The following is a 17,265-nucleotide window of genomic DNA, read 5'->3' as shown; positions in this document are numbered from 1 at the left end:
TTTTGGTGATTGTATTTCGGAAAATTTGATGTAACTTTTGGAAATATTATGATGTATAATTGGTTGACTATCAAAGGAAGTGACTTTTCTTTATATTAGCCTTCTTATTGGATGTTTAGTTCTAAATTATAATCTTTACTTGTATTGAGTATTGGCATGAGTTAGACAGGCGACCCGCCGAAACCTTAGAGTTCGCCCTAAGGAGAAATGAGGTCGTCACATATATATATTTATGTATTACCTTATTTGTTCAAATTGATCTCTTTTACTGCACGAACTATTACTTTTCGCTGTACACTACCTTCGAACGTCTAGATGTTAAGAATGAAACACGATGCAATAATTATTTTATATTTATTACAATTAATGGATACCACATACACATATTTTTCCATAATTTGTTTAGCAACAGCTACTTTTAAATGTAAAGTAATTATCAGCACACGTGGATTTTCATACTTTCTATAAACAAAGACATATCGTCATGTAGCTAATCCAGCAATGGTTTGTCAATGTGCGTACGTAAGCACAGGAATTCTCGCACATATTACAAGCTAATTTTGTGATTTAATGAGTGTGGACATAAAAATTATTACTTATCTCGATGAAGCTATTTTGTGTCCATAACATAGTGCATTTATATCCTAACATGTAAAGGAATCATAAAAAGATATACACTATGGTGACATTGTTATGGCTATACATGCCAATAGATAGGATTTGATTTGAATACCTCTGATCCGAATCCAAACTCATTAAATTTAGTTAGATTCAAACTCAAACCTAGACCCTAAACAATCTAAAAAATAAATTCAAACTCAAACCCTCCTGAATCTAGATATTCAATGGGTATTTTTTGGAATTTTCTAAACACACTAAAATAAAAATATATTATAAATATATAGATTTCAAAAAAATATAAACACAATCCAATTTTTTTCAAATAATATAAATAATATTTAAGAAGTTGAATGTAATATTATGAACTCAAAAAAAAACTATTATCGACTGCTTCTATTTTTTTAAACTTTAGCTTTATTTATATCTAATCTTTCATTTATTTGTCTTTATTTTTTTTGAAAAAGTTTGTATTAATTCCAATGACAACTAGAATTAAGCCCCGTTTGGCGAGTGAGTTTTTTTGGTATTTGTCTAAAATTTTACTGTAACTTACTGTAGAAGTTTTTTTAAAAAAATTTGAAATGTATAGTTTAAAAATTTTTGAAAAGTTTTTTTAAGTTACTGTAGTTAAAGTTTTTAAAAAACTTATAACAGACAAACTTGGCAAAAAACTTGTCTGCCAAACAAGACCTAGTTTGAAAAAAGAAAACAATCATGAAATTTTATTGTATCCAATAATCATAGAATATTGGGATATTTTATAAATTTACTAATATTAACATATATATATATATAATTTAATTGGATATATATGAATTTGGATATGGTCTGGTATGAGTTTGAATTTATCTATGAATCATAAAAAATCAGACTCTACCCAAACTTATAACTCTTTTACAGGGTAGGTTTTGGGTTTGAGAAATTAAATCCAAACCCTACTCCAGTACACTGGGTTTGGATTGAATTTGGGTAAAACTCGATCCATTGACATGCCCAACTCGAAGTTATTTCCTGACATGTAAATGAACTAAATAATCATCTAATTGTGTAATCAATTCTAAACAAGATTTGCTAAATGTGCCATTTTGACACCTTCAAGTTTTTCCTTTCAACTTAAATACGGTGTAAAGGTACATGCATATCTCTATCTAAGTAAATGTAAAAAAAAAATGCTAAAAGATCCTGAACCATGTATTCATAAAAGTTTCATAACAGGTAAATATTTAACAAATAATTATTTAGTTGCCAAAACATTTTAAAGTTGTCAACCAATGATGTCTAACCTCATGTTTAGTCATTTTTCCAACTCGTTGCCAAATAACCCATACATACTACTAGAACAACTCAATATATACTAAATAAAAGAAAAGGATAAACATTCATTTCAAAATTGTTTACAGTCATACATTGTTACAATTTTCTCTTGTTATTATTATTATTATTATTATTATTTATTTTGCGAACGCAAGGAGCATGAATTTTAGTTAAAATATTAGTTTGATAGTTAAATAATTAATTACTTACCTATCTTATTACCATAAACAATTTTATTTACACACACACGATAAATAGCATGAAGTGCCACTAAAGGAGTTAAAGTGTTTTACTGTAATTTGAGAGACCAAAAAGCGTTTATAAGAATATCGGGGGACTGCTTAAGAAAATTTCCTCGTGTGTATAAATACCGGCAGTGGACTACTGTAGGTGGGTGTTTCCGCCGTGGGTGTAGAGCTAAAAAACTGGCTCAGATTTCATATCAAAAAACAACAAAAATTCTCTGGCGAGTGTCGCTGTGTGTTTTGGGAATAGAACTGCATCTCTCTCTGTCTCTGTTGCGTCGGGGAGATCCGGTTCCTTCGTTTCTGGGTTGGCAGCTTTACTAGGGTTTCTCCTTCTCTCTATCTCTGAAAAAGCATAACCCTAGGTTTTCTCTCTCTCTCCACCCCTCTCCGTTTGTCTCAGTAGATTGTATCTGCCGCTTAAATTTTTTTTATCTCTAGGGTTTTGGTTGATTTGTCGAGCTTTGATGGTGCCAATTTTATTGGGTTCAATTTGCGGTAGATTTTTCTGAGAGATCTGGAATAGATGACCGATAAGATGTCCGCAGAGAGAGAGCTCGAGGAACAGCTCAAGGAAGCTGGGGGCAAACTTCTCCAGCCTCCGTCTTCCCTTGATGAACTTCTGCCTTTGCTTGACGTAAGCCCTAAATTCTTTTATCTTTTTTGATCCGTACACCTGCCGACTTTTGTGTCCTTTTTCTCGTTTATTATTTGGTGCTGAGAATTATCTATTCTGGGCATGTTTGTACAAAAATTTGTACTTTTTTGCCCCTTTTCGCTGTCTGGACTTTCCGCTTCTTGTATGGTCTCCATTCCTTTGTCTTGATTATAGTGGTAAGTTTTACAAGGTTTTGTTGACTTAATTATCCTTGGTTGTACGAACTGGCGATTTCAGCACTATTTCCTATAGGTGTGAGTTTATTAACTTGCCCAACATGTTTTGTTGTTTGCATGTGCTTATTAAATATGGATGACCCATCTCGAGGTGAAGATTTTATATGCTTGTGTAATACAAGAGTGTTCTGCATTTATTTTGCTTGTGCTGGTTGTTTATCTGGGTTAAGTTACTTCTGTTAAGGTACATATTAACTTTCTGGCAAGAAAAATGCAATTCTTATTTTGGTTTGCTGCTTTTGTTTTTTCTGAGTCATTTGATGAGACTCTTTCAACACATTTCCCGCATTAAAAGTCCGGTGACATAAGTTCATTACGTCATCTATGAGAAAAAATAGTTTTGAAAAAAAAAGTTTCGGAATAACAGTGGAGAGATCATTACTATATCATGTTTCGGAATAATAGTGGGATTCTGAATGGACAAAAGTCAAGGGTGCCTCCTGCAGTTTTCATTTTTGGGGTATTGTTAAGAATTTATATTCTAGTATATTTGGATTACAGGGAACAAAGAGGGGCCAAGGGTTGGTGATGGGTTTGAAAAAAACATGCAGAGTCGATTAGAGCACCAAGTTAGAAAGTATAGAGGGATCGGAAATAGAGGGAGAGAGGAGTAGAAGAAAAGTTGCCAAAGAAGGAAGAGAATTAAAAGTTGGGGGGTAAGATCTTTTGACAGTGTGTGCCAATTATGATATGTTTAAAGTAGGTCTGCTGAACTTTGTGAACCAATGTGTTACGTAACATTGAGCAGTACAATATACAAATGGCAATATTAAAACTTAAACTGCAAGATATCCTTTCTTTGTTTATACCCTAAGAGAGGTGTTTGAGTCATGTCCAGGCTGCTATTTCAGTGTCAGATGTTTTGAATTTGGTATTTGGTTATTACAGGAGTTCGCGCAAAATGTTGGCTTACTGACAGAAGTTTTCAAATTGAATCTTTGTTGTGGTTTTCATGAAAATAAATGCCATGGTTGATTTTCTTGTTGTAATTTTGTGACCATCTTAATAGTGGTTTTGTGTTACACTTCAAAAATCTGACTGATAGTTGGAAGAAAATTAAGTTCACAATGAGCGTAGTAACAGAATATTATGGGTGGCACACGTCTTTAATGTCTCATGTCGCTACGGAAGATGCTTGCCTGAAGAAAGCTTAATTGCTTCATGTCATAGAGTGCTTCGAATGCTCTTCTTTGAACCCTGATTCATAAATGTAAAGTTTAGTTGCTATGTGTCGTAGGGTGCTTTTTTAAATGCCTTTCTTTCAACCTTGACTCTTAGCCGCATGAGGTGTGTCCCTTTGACAAGAATGCGCATGATATATTGTTTCTTGTTTACATTCACTTTTAATTCAACACCCTGGTTGTAAACATGCAAGTTAGTTTCTTATTTGTCATGTGATCTGTGATGTAATCTCACTCTTTCTTTTTGGTCTTGATTTTTAATGTTAAACTTACTGCTTTCTGCTGTATGTATGAGGTTTTAAAAGGTAATTGATTCCCTGCTTACAGTTTGAGCTTCATATGAGTTGTATATGTTCGCCATTATTAATTTGGAAACTTGTTCTATTCAGCATTGAAGAGGTTAAGTAACTGGAGACTAAAGGTTATTGTAGTTAATGCAACTTTTTGACTGCATGGATCCTTCAAAATTCTGCATTATTTCTTTGCTGCTTATATGACCCTTGATGGGACTTGTTTCTTCTACGTGCGTTTAACCAGTCATTTGAAAACTTTTTTATTGTGGAATGGTAATGAATTTGGCATCTTACACTCCAGAATTCTTTCATTTTCTCCTAGATGCATTGAAGCATCTTTCTTGCATTTTATAGTCCATTCAGAAACTGTTTTCAAGTCCATTGTGGCATCCAATGCTTGGAAATTTGATGGTACTGGAATATTTTGCATGGATAGGGTGAATGATCTAGGTGGTATCACAAATTTGTCCTCAATGCCTTTTTTGTCAGACAGAAAATAGGTACAGCTATTAGTTATTGTTGGAAGTCAAATGTGCGTGGTTTTCTAAGTCAGCCAATATCATGATGTAATATGTATCCATTCTCATTATCTGAAGCTTGGATTACATTAACACTGCCTTTTCTGCCCTGCTTAAAATGAAATTTCCATCAAGAAAGGAAACTAGTACTGTTGATTTTTGGAATTTAATTCTGCATGTGTTGACATTGCATGTTTTGGGTAACATTGCTGGAGAAGGCTTTACTTTGTTTGTTGACTGAAATTGACTTTTAAGTTCATTTATTTTACATCAGCTGTTAGAATACTTATTTCTTTGACTTCACAGGCAAAGAGAAGTTTTCTAACTTGACCTTTCATTTTGTCTCTCTGTGTTCTTGTTGCGTGTGTTAATTCAGTACATTACTGTATTTTTTTATTTATTTACTCCTTGTCAATTTTTTTGTACTTCAAGCAAGTTGAAAATTTCCTATCAAGAGTGGAGCAGTCGCCTGCGAAATCCATGCAAGCTGCGCTCTCTCCATTAACAAATGCATTGGTCACAGATGAACTTCTTAGGCATGAAAATGTTGATGTGAAAGTTGCTGTTGCTTCTTGCGTAAGTGAGATAACCAGGATAACCGCACCAGATGCTCCTTATGATGATGACAAAATGAAGGTACTGGAATTTATACTAAGGTCTCACTACTTTCCTCCTTGCCCATTTATGACATATTAATTTCTTGTTATACAGGATGTTTTTCAACTGATCGTATCTTCTTTCGAGGGTTTATCTGATGAGTCCAGTAGATCGTATAATAAGAGGGCCCTGATTCTTGAAACTGTGGCCAAAGTCAGGTCTTGTGTCGTCATGTTGGATTTGGAATGTGATGGGCTGATTGCTCAAATGTTTCAGCTCTTTCTTGGGGCTATACGGTATCAGCTCAACTGCTCTCTCCCTGCATTTCTTTTAGTTATGAAATGCCATATGCAAATACAATGTGGTCATGTATCCATCATATTTTCTGCTGTTACATAGCTAGACTTTAAGTGCTGTGTCTATCCAATGCTATGTCTTGGTTGCCCCTCTACAGTCCAAGACTTTTTAATTTCTACGTTTTTTCTTTTTGAATGACTTTCAGTGACTATCACCCTGAAAATATCTTCTCATCGATGGAGACAATTATGACTCTTGTATTAGAAGAAAGTGAAGATATTTCCTCTGAGATACTCAACCTGCTGTTGGCTAATGTGAAAAAGGACAATCAGGTGAACCTGGGTTTGAGATGGCTTCTTCTTTATTTTGCTAATTTGTTGTTTATATTAATGCTTAGTGATCATTGTCACTTATTATGCTTTCTTGCCACTTTTGTGTTGCTCAGGAAGTCCTCCCTGTTGCTATGAAATTGGCAGAGAAAGTATTTGAAAATTGTGCAGTTAAGCTTAAACCTTACCTTAGTCAAGCCGTACAATCTTTGGGTTGTTCTTTGGATGATTACAGTGAAGTTGTTACTGCTATATGTGAAGGGCCATCTTCAACTGAGCATACCAATGAAAATGCCTCTACAGAGCAACAGGTATGCATGCCAACCTATTAATTTATACTTTTTGGTAATCTGCTAGAAGGTTCTTTTTCGTCTTTGACTGGTAATTTGTTATTTGTCACATAAAGCTGTATCTTGTTCTGTGTTATGAGTTTTAGAATGCTCGCATAACAGAAAGCTTTTCCTTGTTATTTTCCATTTCAATTCTGTTGCTTTTTATCACATAAATGTAATTTGGGCCTATTTCTTGTTTGGACAAGGCTACAGCCGTTATCCTTTATCTGGTATACTGCATACAGTAACTGCCATGCTTGTCTGTGACAAGGTGTTTCTTGGTTTTGCTTTTATTTTGCAGCTGGCATCACGTAGATGTCATCTACTTTATTTCTCTTGCTGTATTATTGCAATCATTGCAGTCAATTGTTTAGTTGATAATAGGTAAGAACAGTGTGTGATTTGTCCATGTCAAACTGTTTCTCAATGTTTACAAGGCCTTCATGGTTCAATCATTACATGTTTCAACCTGATCGCCATTTCTTGATGATGTGTAATATTTCTATATTATCTGATGGGCCATATGAATTCAAATCACTATTTTCTTCCTGATATATGCTAAAATATATGGTGGAAAAATGCTTGCTCCTGACTTTGTTTAGATATTCAAGAATTTGGAGGAAAATTAGCTAAGGCGTCTACAGATGTGTCCCCAACAACTAAGGGAGATGACTTAGATTTTAGAGTTTTTCTAGTTTTGTATCTCTTTTCTTTGGATGTAAATTCACTTTCTATAATGCACATTGTCTACGCTGATGAGGGCAGTCTGCTTGCATCCTCCTCAGATAAGGCACCTCTTTTCCTTGTGCTCGTCTTATATGTGTTGGCGTGTAGAAAATTACTGGTTGCCTTGTTGGGGACGTCAAAAGTGAAGTTTAAGCGGGAAACAGTTATTAGAATTCTATAACCTTGAGGAAATTAGACTTGAAACAGATACCTCGAGTAGACAAGAAATTTCTTTTCTATAACCTCAACAAAACTCTGCCCATTTGGAGATCTGCGACCAATGCAGAAGTTGTTCTGGGAGTTTGTATTCCACTATTGATGTGTATGAGAGAGAGAGAGAGAGAGGAATGCACAGAGTCGTGTGTTAGAGGGGAGATAGAGGAACCCATAAGTTTGTCTGTAAGAGAGATCGAGAGTAGGAGCGCGATCTGTAGAGAAAGACCTGCTTCCTGATGCCTGGAAGGTAGGCGTTTTGTTTCAGGACTGAAAGTAGTAGTGGATTGGAAAACAAAACGACTTCAGTTCAAACTTCCCACGCTGGTTTTCCATCTGATCTTGTGAACTGTTTTTTGGGGAAAAATTGCCTCAACATTTTGGAAGTTCAAGCATGAGTTGCTTTTGATTCGTTGACTGCGTTATTTGGTGTAGTGTCACAAAACATTGTGTGCTGATTTCATCCGAGCTTATACTTCTCAAGAATCTGAACTCAGCTTTGTCTGTTAGGTGGCAAAGGATGTTAATGAAGCATACTCCGGGGATGCAGATCATGATGTCAATAGGTCTCCCAAGTCAATAATGCTTAATGGTGGTGATGACTTGGGGAATGACAACAAAGGGACAGTTATAGGAGCACAATCTTCGGTAAATGTCAAGGAGCATGACCTTGAAGACGAACCCTCGGCTGACAAGGTAGCTATGAAGCCTGAAATTGCTGATTCAGAGACTCGGGAGTCAGTCATGTTGGAGTCTAAGCTGGAAGATGCTGCCATGAAAAGAGAAAGGAAGCCCAGCTCTTCAATTAATGTATCGGAATCTTCTGATACGTCTCATATTGATGGTGAGAAGGAAGTTGAGAAGCTACCAGATTTACAAGACAGCCGTGAAAAAGATTTGCGTGGTTCTCCTAGGGAGGAACTCTCTGCTGAGACTTCCAAATCTTTAGATAGAGACATTGTTGCAAAGCCTTCTTCTCCCAAGACATCAGAGACTGAGGATGCAAACACTGCTTCTGCGTCCCTTAGTGGGAGCCTAGATGATGCGGTTCGTCCAAAAAAGGCTAGTCGGCTAAAGAAGAAAGAGATCTCAATTCAACAAGAGACACTTTCTTCAGATGTCTCAAAAAAGGCATCTGAAGGAAGAAATGACTCAGAAGCAAAACCACATAGACGCCTGGGGAAAAAAGCACCTGTAGACACTGATAATGAAGACAAGATGTCAGCTGATGTAGATACCTCTGAAGATGGAGGTGGGGGTAAAAGCGATTCAGAGACAAAACAGATGAAGCAAGCAAGAAAGAAAGTTGATGAAAGTAGTAATGCTGGGGATGGATATTCATTAAAGAGGAATGGAGAAAGCAAAAAGCGTGTGCGTGGAAAAGCTGCCTCAGAGAATGAAGGGACTAAGACCTCCGCTAAAGATGATCTGAAGGTAATTTATTTTTCTTCTAGGATGTAGCTTAATGTAATGTTTGATTTTCTGTTACTGGAAGATTTATTCCTGCAGAGTGTGACATGAAAATTTTCGTGTCCTTAGCAGCAGACACACAAGTCTCCTACAAGATCAGCAAAAGATGAAGGTTCTTCTGAAGAAACAGTTAGGATGAGTACCAAGAGGAAGCGTACAGCAAGCAAAGACAAAGTAAGTAAAATCTTAAACCCCTTCATCTTCTCTTACATGACCTGGAATTTTATCCTTTTACATCATGTGTCTTTTGCAAAATTAAATGCGAAACAGTCCTTTATCATGTTCCCCAAATTTGCCTCCTCTTAATTGTTCATCATGAACTGCATCCTAGTTGAGATGTTACATCCTTTTTCTGAAATGTCAGCATTAGTTGTGCCGAATGCTTGGCTGGTTTCTGCTTCTGCTACTTGCTTCTTTCCTCTTCCACCCCCATGTCTATGAAGTCGCTTGTTGGGTCACAATGATTGAATTTTCCTCCTCTCTCTGCCATTGTTTCTTTATGTGAACAGAAAGTGATGTTTAAGTTTGATAAGCACTGGATATTTTTAATGTTGTATAATGTTCAAAAGAATCTAAGCATGAATCCTTGCCAATGATTGGAATGCTGGTTGAGTACAAACCAACTGCAGGCCAATAAGAAATGTTTTTTAATTGTGCTGTGAATGCAAGAACACCTAATTTTTTTGCTGCTCTTTTTTTTGTCAGGGAACTGCAGATGTCGAGTATGGTAGTAACTTGGTGGGTTTAAAGGTTAAGGTTTGGTGGCCTCACGATCGTCAGTAAGTTTTTCGCTTTCTAGTTTGCCCTCTCTCACTTTAAGCTAGGTTGCCATGGAAAAAGCGATAGTCAGCTAGTGTGCTGTTATTGATGTCTTGAAAATTCTTTAAGCACATTGTCCATCTGGCCTTCTTGATTTATATGAAGAGTTGCTGAGTTCTTTGTCTAACAGATGTGCCAGATTGAAGATGAAGATGACTGATAATGCGTTTCAATTTTCAGGTTTTATGAAGGTGTTATTCATTCTTTTGATTCTGCAAAGAAAAAGCATAAGGTTGGTGAAGGCTGACTGCTGCTTTGCTTCATTTCTTTTGTTCTCGTGTAAGAATTCTGCTGAGTTGTGTCAAATTGCTTCTTTTCGTGAAAGGTTGCCTACAATGATGGTGATGAGGAAATTTTGAACCTTAAGAAAGAACGATGGGAATTGGTTGATGATGGTTCAGTTTCTTCTGAAGTGAGTTACTTTGGATGTTCTATTTTTCGTGCTTGCTTGCTTGTCAATTTGCTTTGAAGTAATAAAAAAGAGTTAACATTTTGTTACAGGAGCAAGGAGCTGAAACAGCAATCCCTGATACTGCATCTGGAATGTATACTTCGTTTCCCTTGCACTTGTACATCTTTCAGAGAGTGAACTGTTGACATCTAATCTGTGTGTAGATATGTTATTTTCTGTAAAGTCTATAGTATATGCGTGGTCTGCGTATGCGGAAGCAAATACATGTGATTGCTAACACACACACACACACACACACACACACACACAAAACCCATGTGCATGTACTAATGTTTTCCTTAAATTCTGCATTCAACTTGTAGAGATATATTGGAAATGATAGTAAAAGATCGATTGGGCGTTTGAGGGTCCTGGCATGTTGTTCATTCCCTGTGCAATTCAGCCATAACCTAACACGCATCATTTTACCCACATCTTATCAAGGATGACAAGTATCATTGGGTTTCAGCATCTTTTACTTTCTTGCATGCTAACTTTTGGGCCTTTCTTTTTAATCTCAAGGTGCCTTGATAAATGACTCATTTCAGCTAAAGACTTTCCAATTGTGATATTACCTTGGTGCAGTATCACAAACCAAACAAATAATGACTTTTGGCGGACATTTTTTTTTTGGGTCCAAAAGGAAGTTAATTAATTCTTGCAAGTTTCTCTTCGTATGAATCTGTGATGTCCATAATTGTTGCTTGGAACTGCATGCTGCTGTATGTAAATGTTTATTGCCTTGTAATCTGCTTCCTTGAACCAGGCAAAGGAGGAAGAAAGGTAGAAGAAATCCTGAATCATCCATTAAGCCGGGGAAGAAAGAGGTCTCACCTAAAAGGTTCGTAGTTAGGCACATGCTTGCACACACTGTGTGCATATATATAAGATGCTGTAAAATGAACTTTTTTGGCTTATTGGTATTTTGAGTTTACTAGGAAAGCAATTAAGAGAAGGTTTTGAACTGTCACCTGCAGTGGAGCTGCTTCATCTGGCAAGGCAAAAGGAACTGCAACAAAATCTGGTCATAAAACTGAGGATGACCAGAAGTTGAAAGATAGGACCACAAAGTCTGTAGCTAAGAGTGAGGATGACAGCACTGGTAAAGCTAAATCTCAAAGAACTGGTGATAAACATCCTGATGATTTCACAAAAACATCTGTCAAATCTAAAGATGTTGATACTAGCACACCCAAAGCCAAATCCAAGCAAGACATTCCAAAGACTGGTAGCATGTCGAAGCAAGACACTCCGAAGACTGGTATAAAGTCCAAAAGTAAGACCCCCCAAGCTGGTGGTGATGGTAGTGCAAATGGAACGGGAAAGATAAAACATAGCTCTTCAAAGATGAAAGAGACCGAGGATTTGAAAGAAAGATCCAAAGATAAGTCTACTGATGTGCTAAAAACACCTGAAGGGGTAAAAGTCAAATCGTCAGAAGCGTCTAAGGTCCAAGAAAAAAATCAAAGCGTGAAGAAGCGACGGAGAGCAGGCTAGGATATGTTTCATGTTGCTACATCTGCTCAGTTCCTTCTGATGCATTGCATCGTCGTTCTGGAGCTGGATGTCTGAGAGGCATGTCTATTATACTCTTGTCAGATGTAATCCTGAATCATTGGCTTCATTTGCTTCCATTAGGCAGTTTAGATAAAAGGAGGTCGTAGGAGTTAAATTTATTTTGTTGTTCAGTCAGGACTTCTTTTGGTTAGTGTCGTGTTATTGTTTGTTAGATATAATCTACTTGAAGGCTTAAGTTGCGATGCTTGGATCATGCTATAAGAAGCTTTCAGTATTGTTCGCAGATTAGCATGTTTGCCTAGGATCTCGATGTTGGACGAAACCTTGAGATTCATTGGTTGAAATGGGTTAAGTTGGGGTCATTTTAGCCTTGCTAATTATAAGCCAGTTAAATAGATAAACAACAATGGTAGTGGGCAAAGAAACGCGGTCCTATGATGTTGCTGACTTGATTGGGTTGCTCTTTAGCCGGATTTTGGACTCGAGGAGTATACTAGGCAAATGAAACATGATATAACACTCTTGGGTCTGCTACTTATTTGCTTTTTTCGAAAGAAGCTGGAGACTTCAAAATCGTCCATCCTCTAGTTTTGATGATTAATGAAATAAATGATGAAATAGACTCTAATAATTTACTTAAATGATATGGCAGAATAATTCCAAAGTTTAAGAAATTAAGAATGCATTCTTGAATGATTGAATCATTCAGCCACCTTTCTTTATGCCCACGTCTACTTTCCAGTTTTCCTAATTTTGATGTTTCTCCACTAAATGCTTCTTTTAAAAGTGAGGCAACAACCTATTATATTGTAAGGATCAATCACCTTTTCCGGAAAACTTTCGCTCTCCTCTAAGAGAAATTTCACAAAACTCATAAATTACTACTGGGGACACTTTTGAAGTGTAGGTTGTATAATGAAAGCTGCTTTACACTCTCAATAGTGTGGATATAGATTTAATGTTCTTAGTAGTTCAATGCATGAGAGATTAAGACTTGTGAGCTCTTTTACACTTCATCATTTGTTTGTTAATCATCAATTAAAGGATTAAAAATCATAGGCTCTTCAATAGGAATTGATTCATTAGTTGAACTAGTGATATGTTAACGGTGTTTAGTGTATCTAAATTCTTTAAAGAGTTGTAAAAATAGAAGTTTATTACTAACATGTTTAAGAATTTAATAGGTCACAGATATTAAAAACATTCTTCATTAGTTAAAATGAATCCAAGTAGGACTTGAAAGATACAAATAAAATACTTGTGGACTAGCTTATTAGATAAATTCATCTTAAGGTAATTGACTTGACTTGTTTGCTTCTTATTAAATCCGACTTTTTTTTTTTTTTTGTCATGTCTTCCCTAGTTTTTTTTTTTTTTTTCCCTCTGGCTCTGATATATTCTTCATTTATTTAGCTGAATAAATTCATAAGAGTTAGAACTCATTAATTCAATTTTTGGAGGATTCCTCGATAAATGTTTGGGTGGACACTATTAGAGACTAAACACTTGCATAACTTCAAGTGTGTAATCACTAATCAAGTAATTTTGTGAGGTTTTTGCATACAAGTGTTGTCATTAACTCTCTTGAATGTTTATATCTGTGGAATTGATCAAAACTATTTAAAGGAGACAAAATTTTAAATTTTTTATTTCCTAATAGGGGATCAAAACTGACTACATTCTATAAATGTTAATAGAATTCAAAGTAGGACTAAATGCACAAGGTGGCATTTGTTGTTGTGTCTCTTTTGTCATGGTCATGAATAGTAATATTGCATAATAACCATGAAAGTTGTAGTATTATCAATTATGTGATGGAATTTTTCTTAATTTGAAGTTAGAATTCTGGTGGCATGCTGCCAATTATAAATCTAACAGTAACATTGTGTGAGATACGAAAACGATAACAATTTCTTAGGTGCAATTCAAGAGAAAAAAAAAAAAAAAAAAAAAAGTGCCCCGCTGAAGAATTTTGACGGCTTCGCCATGATTTCTTAATCAGGGGTCAGGACCGGACCACAAGCTCAAGTTGCCTTCATATCGCTGCCGATTTAGCCTCGGCTTCTGCAAGACAAGAGCTCAGTGCATTTTACCAAACAATATCTTGCTCATGTGAAATCTGATTCAAAAAATGCCCTGCTAATCTCAATTCCAAATTAAGTTCCACACATTGGAAAAATGTCTGCCTCCTCTATCACTGAGTTTGCAGAGAGGGAATCACTGATTTCCTTAAAAATTTAGGAGTTTAACAGTTGGCCAGAATATAATTCACTAGCCTAAACTTCCTGGGAGATTAGATAGAGTCATGTAAATGGCATTACAGACTTTTTCTTTTAGATCAAAGATTGTCTCTCCTTGCGTAACCCATAAGAAGTTCGAACAGTGGACGGGTGTGATTATACTGAGGACTCCAAAGATAACAAGAAATCCACATTACAAGATTAACATCTAACAGCCTCTAAAGTTTCTACTTCTCATTTTGAAGCAGATGGTGGGTCTTGTGATGTCAGAATAATTGAATGCTAGGAATCACTCAACTTTATTCTAATCAAGCAAAAATGATGGAGAACCGTTGCTACAAGAAGAGACTTGATGCTATATAAATACATACATGCAGCCATATGCACATTTTTGAGCATAGACAGACAGGTCTATTGAAAACTAAAAGGGTAAGCTCTTAGATGTTGAACCCCATGTAAGGGACATAAAATGATCTGAAGGGACAAAATCATGTGGCAAATTAGCCCTTCTAACTATTCTTTTCATGTTGTTCTGCAAGCTTTGCTGGACTAATAGCTTGACTGCTTTCCTCTCTTCACTCAACATCTGATCTTCCTCCTCTAAAGACTCCTCCGACTGATGACTTTGGTCTGCACATGACGGCGACGATTTGGCAGCACAAAGAGGAGCTGACAATGTTGGGTTTAATCCACCACCATAGCTCTCAGAAATCTGCTTCCCTTTATCCACAGTTAAGCACTCCAAGATCCGGGAAGCTCTCTTCTGCGCCAACGTGGTACCTAAAAGAGTTAGTTCTAGAAGGGATGAAGTTATTCCAGCCTCTATCATGGCCTGTCTATCTCCATATGATTTGTGAGCCATCACCATCAAAACATATGACCCCCTCTCTTGGCAACCTGGAGAATCCGTCCAATTCAATACGTCAATTAGCATTGGAAATGCATCCGGCACACAGCTTACTGCCTTTCGCCCCTCTGGTATCGATACTAAATTGCTGAGAATTGAGAGGATTCTTTCACTGAAATCCATATCTCCTAGCCTGCTCAAGAGACAGGGCACCAGATGAGCATCTAGCAACAGTGAGAGGTTCAACGGTGAAATTGATAGATTATACAGCGCTCGCAAGGCATCCTGCTTTGCTTGAGAACCATTCTTTTCATGATCATCAGTTTCCTCTCTCAGGATTCTTATCAGAAATGGTATTGCACCAGAAGAACCAATAATCAGCTTATTTGCATCGAGTGCAGTCAGAGAGAGAAAGTTTGCAACTATAGCCTCAGCAACAGCTGTGGCATGAGGACCATTTTCAGATTCGATGAGCTTCAGCATCTTGTGAACAGCCCCCGATTTAACGATGGCTGCTTTGTTCCTGGAGCAAAAAGTGTCTTGAAAAGATAATTGAATCCCAGAACTCATGAAAAAAAGAAAGAAAGAAAGAGAGAGAGAGAGAGCCGAATAATTACAAAATATATCCACCAACAAATCTTAAACCATCAAAGAGCAAGAAATTGAGCCCATTTCGCAGCAAAATATCGGATTCACAGAAAACACATTGTAACAAGCAAGTATATCTATTGGTCGGTGTAAGGACTTCTTTTTTTTTTTTTTTTTGCTCCCCTATTTGGTGGTGTTTATTTGTCATATTGGTGATTACACCCTAAAATCAGTAGTAGTTGTTGTAGAAGAATATACAGAGGACCAAATTTACTTACCCTTCTCTTTGCAGTGCGCAAAAAAAAAAAAAGAAACAAAATTCAAAAAAGATAAGAGAGTTTTGAATCCTGAAAGAAGTTGGACTAGACATTTTATTTTTTTTAAAAAAAACAAAAGAAAAGAAAACAGAAACAAACAGTCCGGAGAGAACAAACATGAATAAGTACTACAAGTAGAATTGTAAAGTTTCGGGTTTTCTTTGTTTGGGGGGCGAAAGATGCTGATAGTAGCATTGAAGTTGTTTAGCACGTCAAATTTACTTACTACTTAGTATATAGGAAGGAATTAGCAAAGAGAGAAGAGAGAACGGGGTGGGGTGGGGGGATGCTCACGCGTCGTTGCCAATGCCGAGGTTGAGCAAAGCATAAAGAGCAGGAATTTTGGGGCAGACATCCGGAGGCAGGGGGGGGGCGTCCAGCAAAGCCACGAGCGGGGGGATTGCTCCGAGCAAAGCAAGAGTGGTTCTGGCTTGAGAATCGCCTTTAGCGAGCCTTCTGACCTCCTTGGCTGCCTCCAACGCGCGAACATCTGGAGCTAAGAAGCCATGGTTTTCATTTTCCTGGAGTTGTTGGCTGCTGCTACCGCTACTGCTACTTTGGAGATTCTTCACCACTGTCTTCAATTCCTCCAGTGCCTCCACTTTCCTCTTCACAGCCTCCGCCTCCTCCTCGTCCGGTTCGTTTTCCTTTTCCGATAGCTTCAGAAGGTCTGATAACTTGTCGGATCCGGAGGGCGGTGTGTTTGTTGGATACTTAGTCCCACTCCTACCACTGCTAGTACTACCTTTACTCAACTCAGATCTCAGTGTTGTGACTGCAGTGAGATCAATGCCGGGCTCGGGCTTGGGCTCTTGGATGGTTAATTTGCCAGTGTTGTCGTGCTTATGATGCTGCCGCGTCCCGCACCGAACTGTGTCCAGTATAATGCGGCGGAATGAGGCTGACCAAATCTTAAACTGACGCCCTCCACCGGGAGTCGGGTGGTCCAGCACCACGGATCCGAGGTTGTTCCCGTGCAACTTCCCCATTAATTAATTACTAGCAGTATCCGCCATCCTTACTTGAGAGTTGAAATTAATTTGATTTCCCCAGAGATGGATGTTGGATACTTAGTCCCACTCTTCTTCCTGGATCGAGTATTATTTCTGCATTTTACCGCTGTGAAAGAAACCGCACCTCTCCTCGAAACCTCAAACTGAAATACGCGCAACAAGTATGTAGTAAAAACGATTCTATTCCTTTTCCATGAACTTCCTCTTCTATCTTGGCTGGCTTTTCTTACGTTGTCGGTCCCCTTCTTCTTGTAAGTACGACCATGCTACAGTTTGTATGCTTCCATGATTGAGACACGCACACGCACACGCACACACCCACACCCACACTGACATTTGAGAAGCTAGTCGAGTGAAGTAAGTACCCCTCTGCTTCACTGGGGTAACAGACTTAGATTAAATAAAATCTCGGAAGCATAAAAAAACTATTTTCATTTTTTTT

The 17,265-nt window shown here is 37.3% G+C and overlaps 2 protein-coding genes across 6 annotated transcripts; one reads left to right on the top strand and one right to left on the bottom strand.

Annotated features, from left to right (window-relative positions):
- The first annotated feature begins 2,328 nt into the window (after positions 1-2,328).
- On the top strand, positions 2,329-12,101 carry LOC140003697 (sister chromatid cohesion protein PDS5 homolog C-like). Of its 5 annotated transcripts, none has more exons than XM_027229322.2 (14): positions 2,329-2,545; positions 2,683-2,817; positions 5,499-5,702; positions 5,778-5,959; positions 6,166-6,292; positions 6,406-6,600; positions 8,071-8,994; positions 9,103-9,204; positions 9,736-9,809; positions 10,030-10,081; positions 10,175-10,261; positions 10,351-10,394; positions 11,067-11,141; positions 11,278-12,101. In XM_027229322.2, the coding sequence occupies exons 2-14, from the start codon at positions 2,707-2,709 to the stop codon at positions 11,795-11,797; spliced, it is 2,697 nt and encodes an 898-aa protein (XP_027085123.2). In that variant the 5' UTR covers positions 2,329-2,545; positions 2,683-2,706; the 3' UTR covers positions 11,798-12,101. The 5 variants fall into 5 exon arrangements, with proteins under 5 accessions (XP_027085123.2, XP_071919786.1, XP_071919785.1 ...); XM_072063684.1 differs by having other exon boundaries at positions 2,333-2,545; positions 2,622-2,817; XM_072063682.1 differs by having other exon boundaries at positions 2,333-2,545; positions 2,622-2,817; positions 9,100-9,204.
- A 2,232-nt stretch (positions 12,102-14,333) lies between these two features.
- LOC113707019 (uncharacterized) lies at positions 14,334-17,224 on the bottom strand. Its single transcript, XM_027229175.2, has 2 exons — positions 16,105-17,224; positions 14,334-15,428 (listed from the first exon to the last, which is right to left on the bottom strand). The coding sequence occupies exons 1-2, from the start codon at positions 16,797-16,799 to the stop codon at positions 14,480-14,482; spliced, it is 1,644 nt and encodes a 547-aa protein (XP_027084976.2). The 5' UTR covers positions 16,800-17,224; the 3' UTR covers positions 14,334-14,479.
- Positions 17,225-17,265: the final 41 nt, after the last annotated feature.

The sequence above is a fragment of the Coffea arabica genome, chromosome 8c, assembly GCF_036785885.1.
Source record: "Coffea arabica cultivar ET-39 chromosome 8c, Coffea Arabica ET-39 HiFi, whole genome shotgun sequence".
Taxonomy (NCBI): domain Eukaryota; kingdom Viridiplantae; phylum Streptophyta; class Magnoliopsida; order Gentianales; family Rubiaceae; genus Coffea; species Coffea arabica.
Note: the sequence above shows the minus strand (reverse complement) of the source record. Positions and strands in the feature narration are given on the sequence as shown.

Coding starts and splice junctions, on each gene's coding strand:
- LOC140003697 (XM_072063682.1), top strand. CDS start 2,707: ATGACCGATAAGATGTCCGCAGAGAGAGAGCTCGAGGAACAGCTCAAG. Junction 6,601..8,070: donor ATGCCTCTACAGAGCAACAG/GTATGCATGCCA, acceptor TTTGTCTGTTAG/GTGGCAAAGGATGTTAATGA. Junction 10,262..10,350: donor ATGGTTCAGTTTCTTCTGAA/GTGAGTTACTTT, acceptor ATTTTGTTACAG/GAGCAAGGAGCTGAAACAGC.
- LOC113707019 (XM_027229175.2), bottom strand. CDS start 16,799: ATGGGGAAGTTGCACGGGAACAACCTCGGATCCGTGGTGCTGGACCAC. Junction 15,429..16,104: donor CTCGGCATTGGCAACGACGC/GTGAGCATCCCC, acceptor TTTTTGCTCCAG/GAACAAAGCAGCCATCGTTA.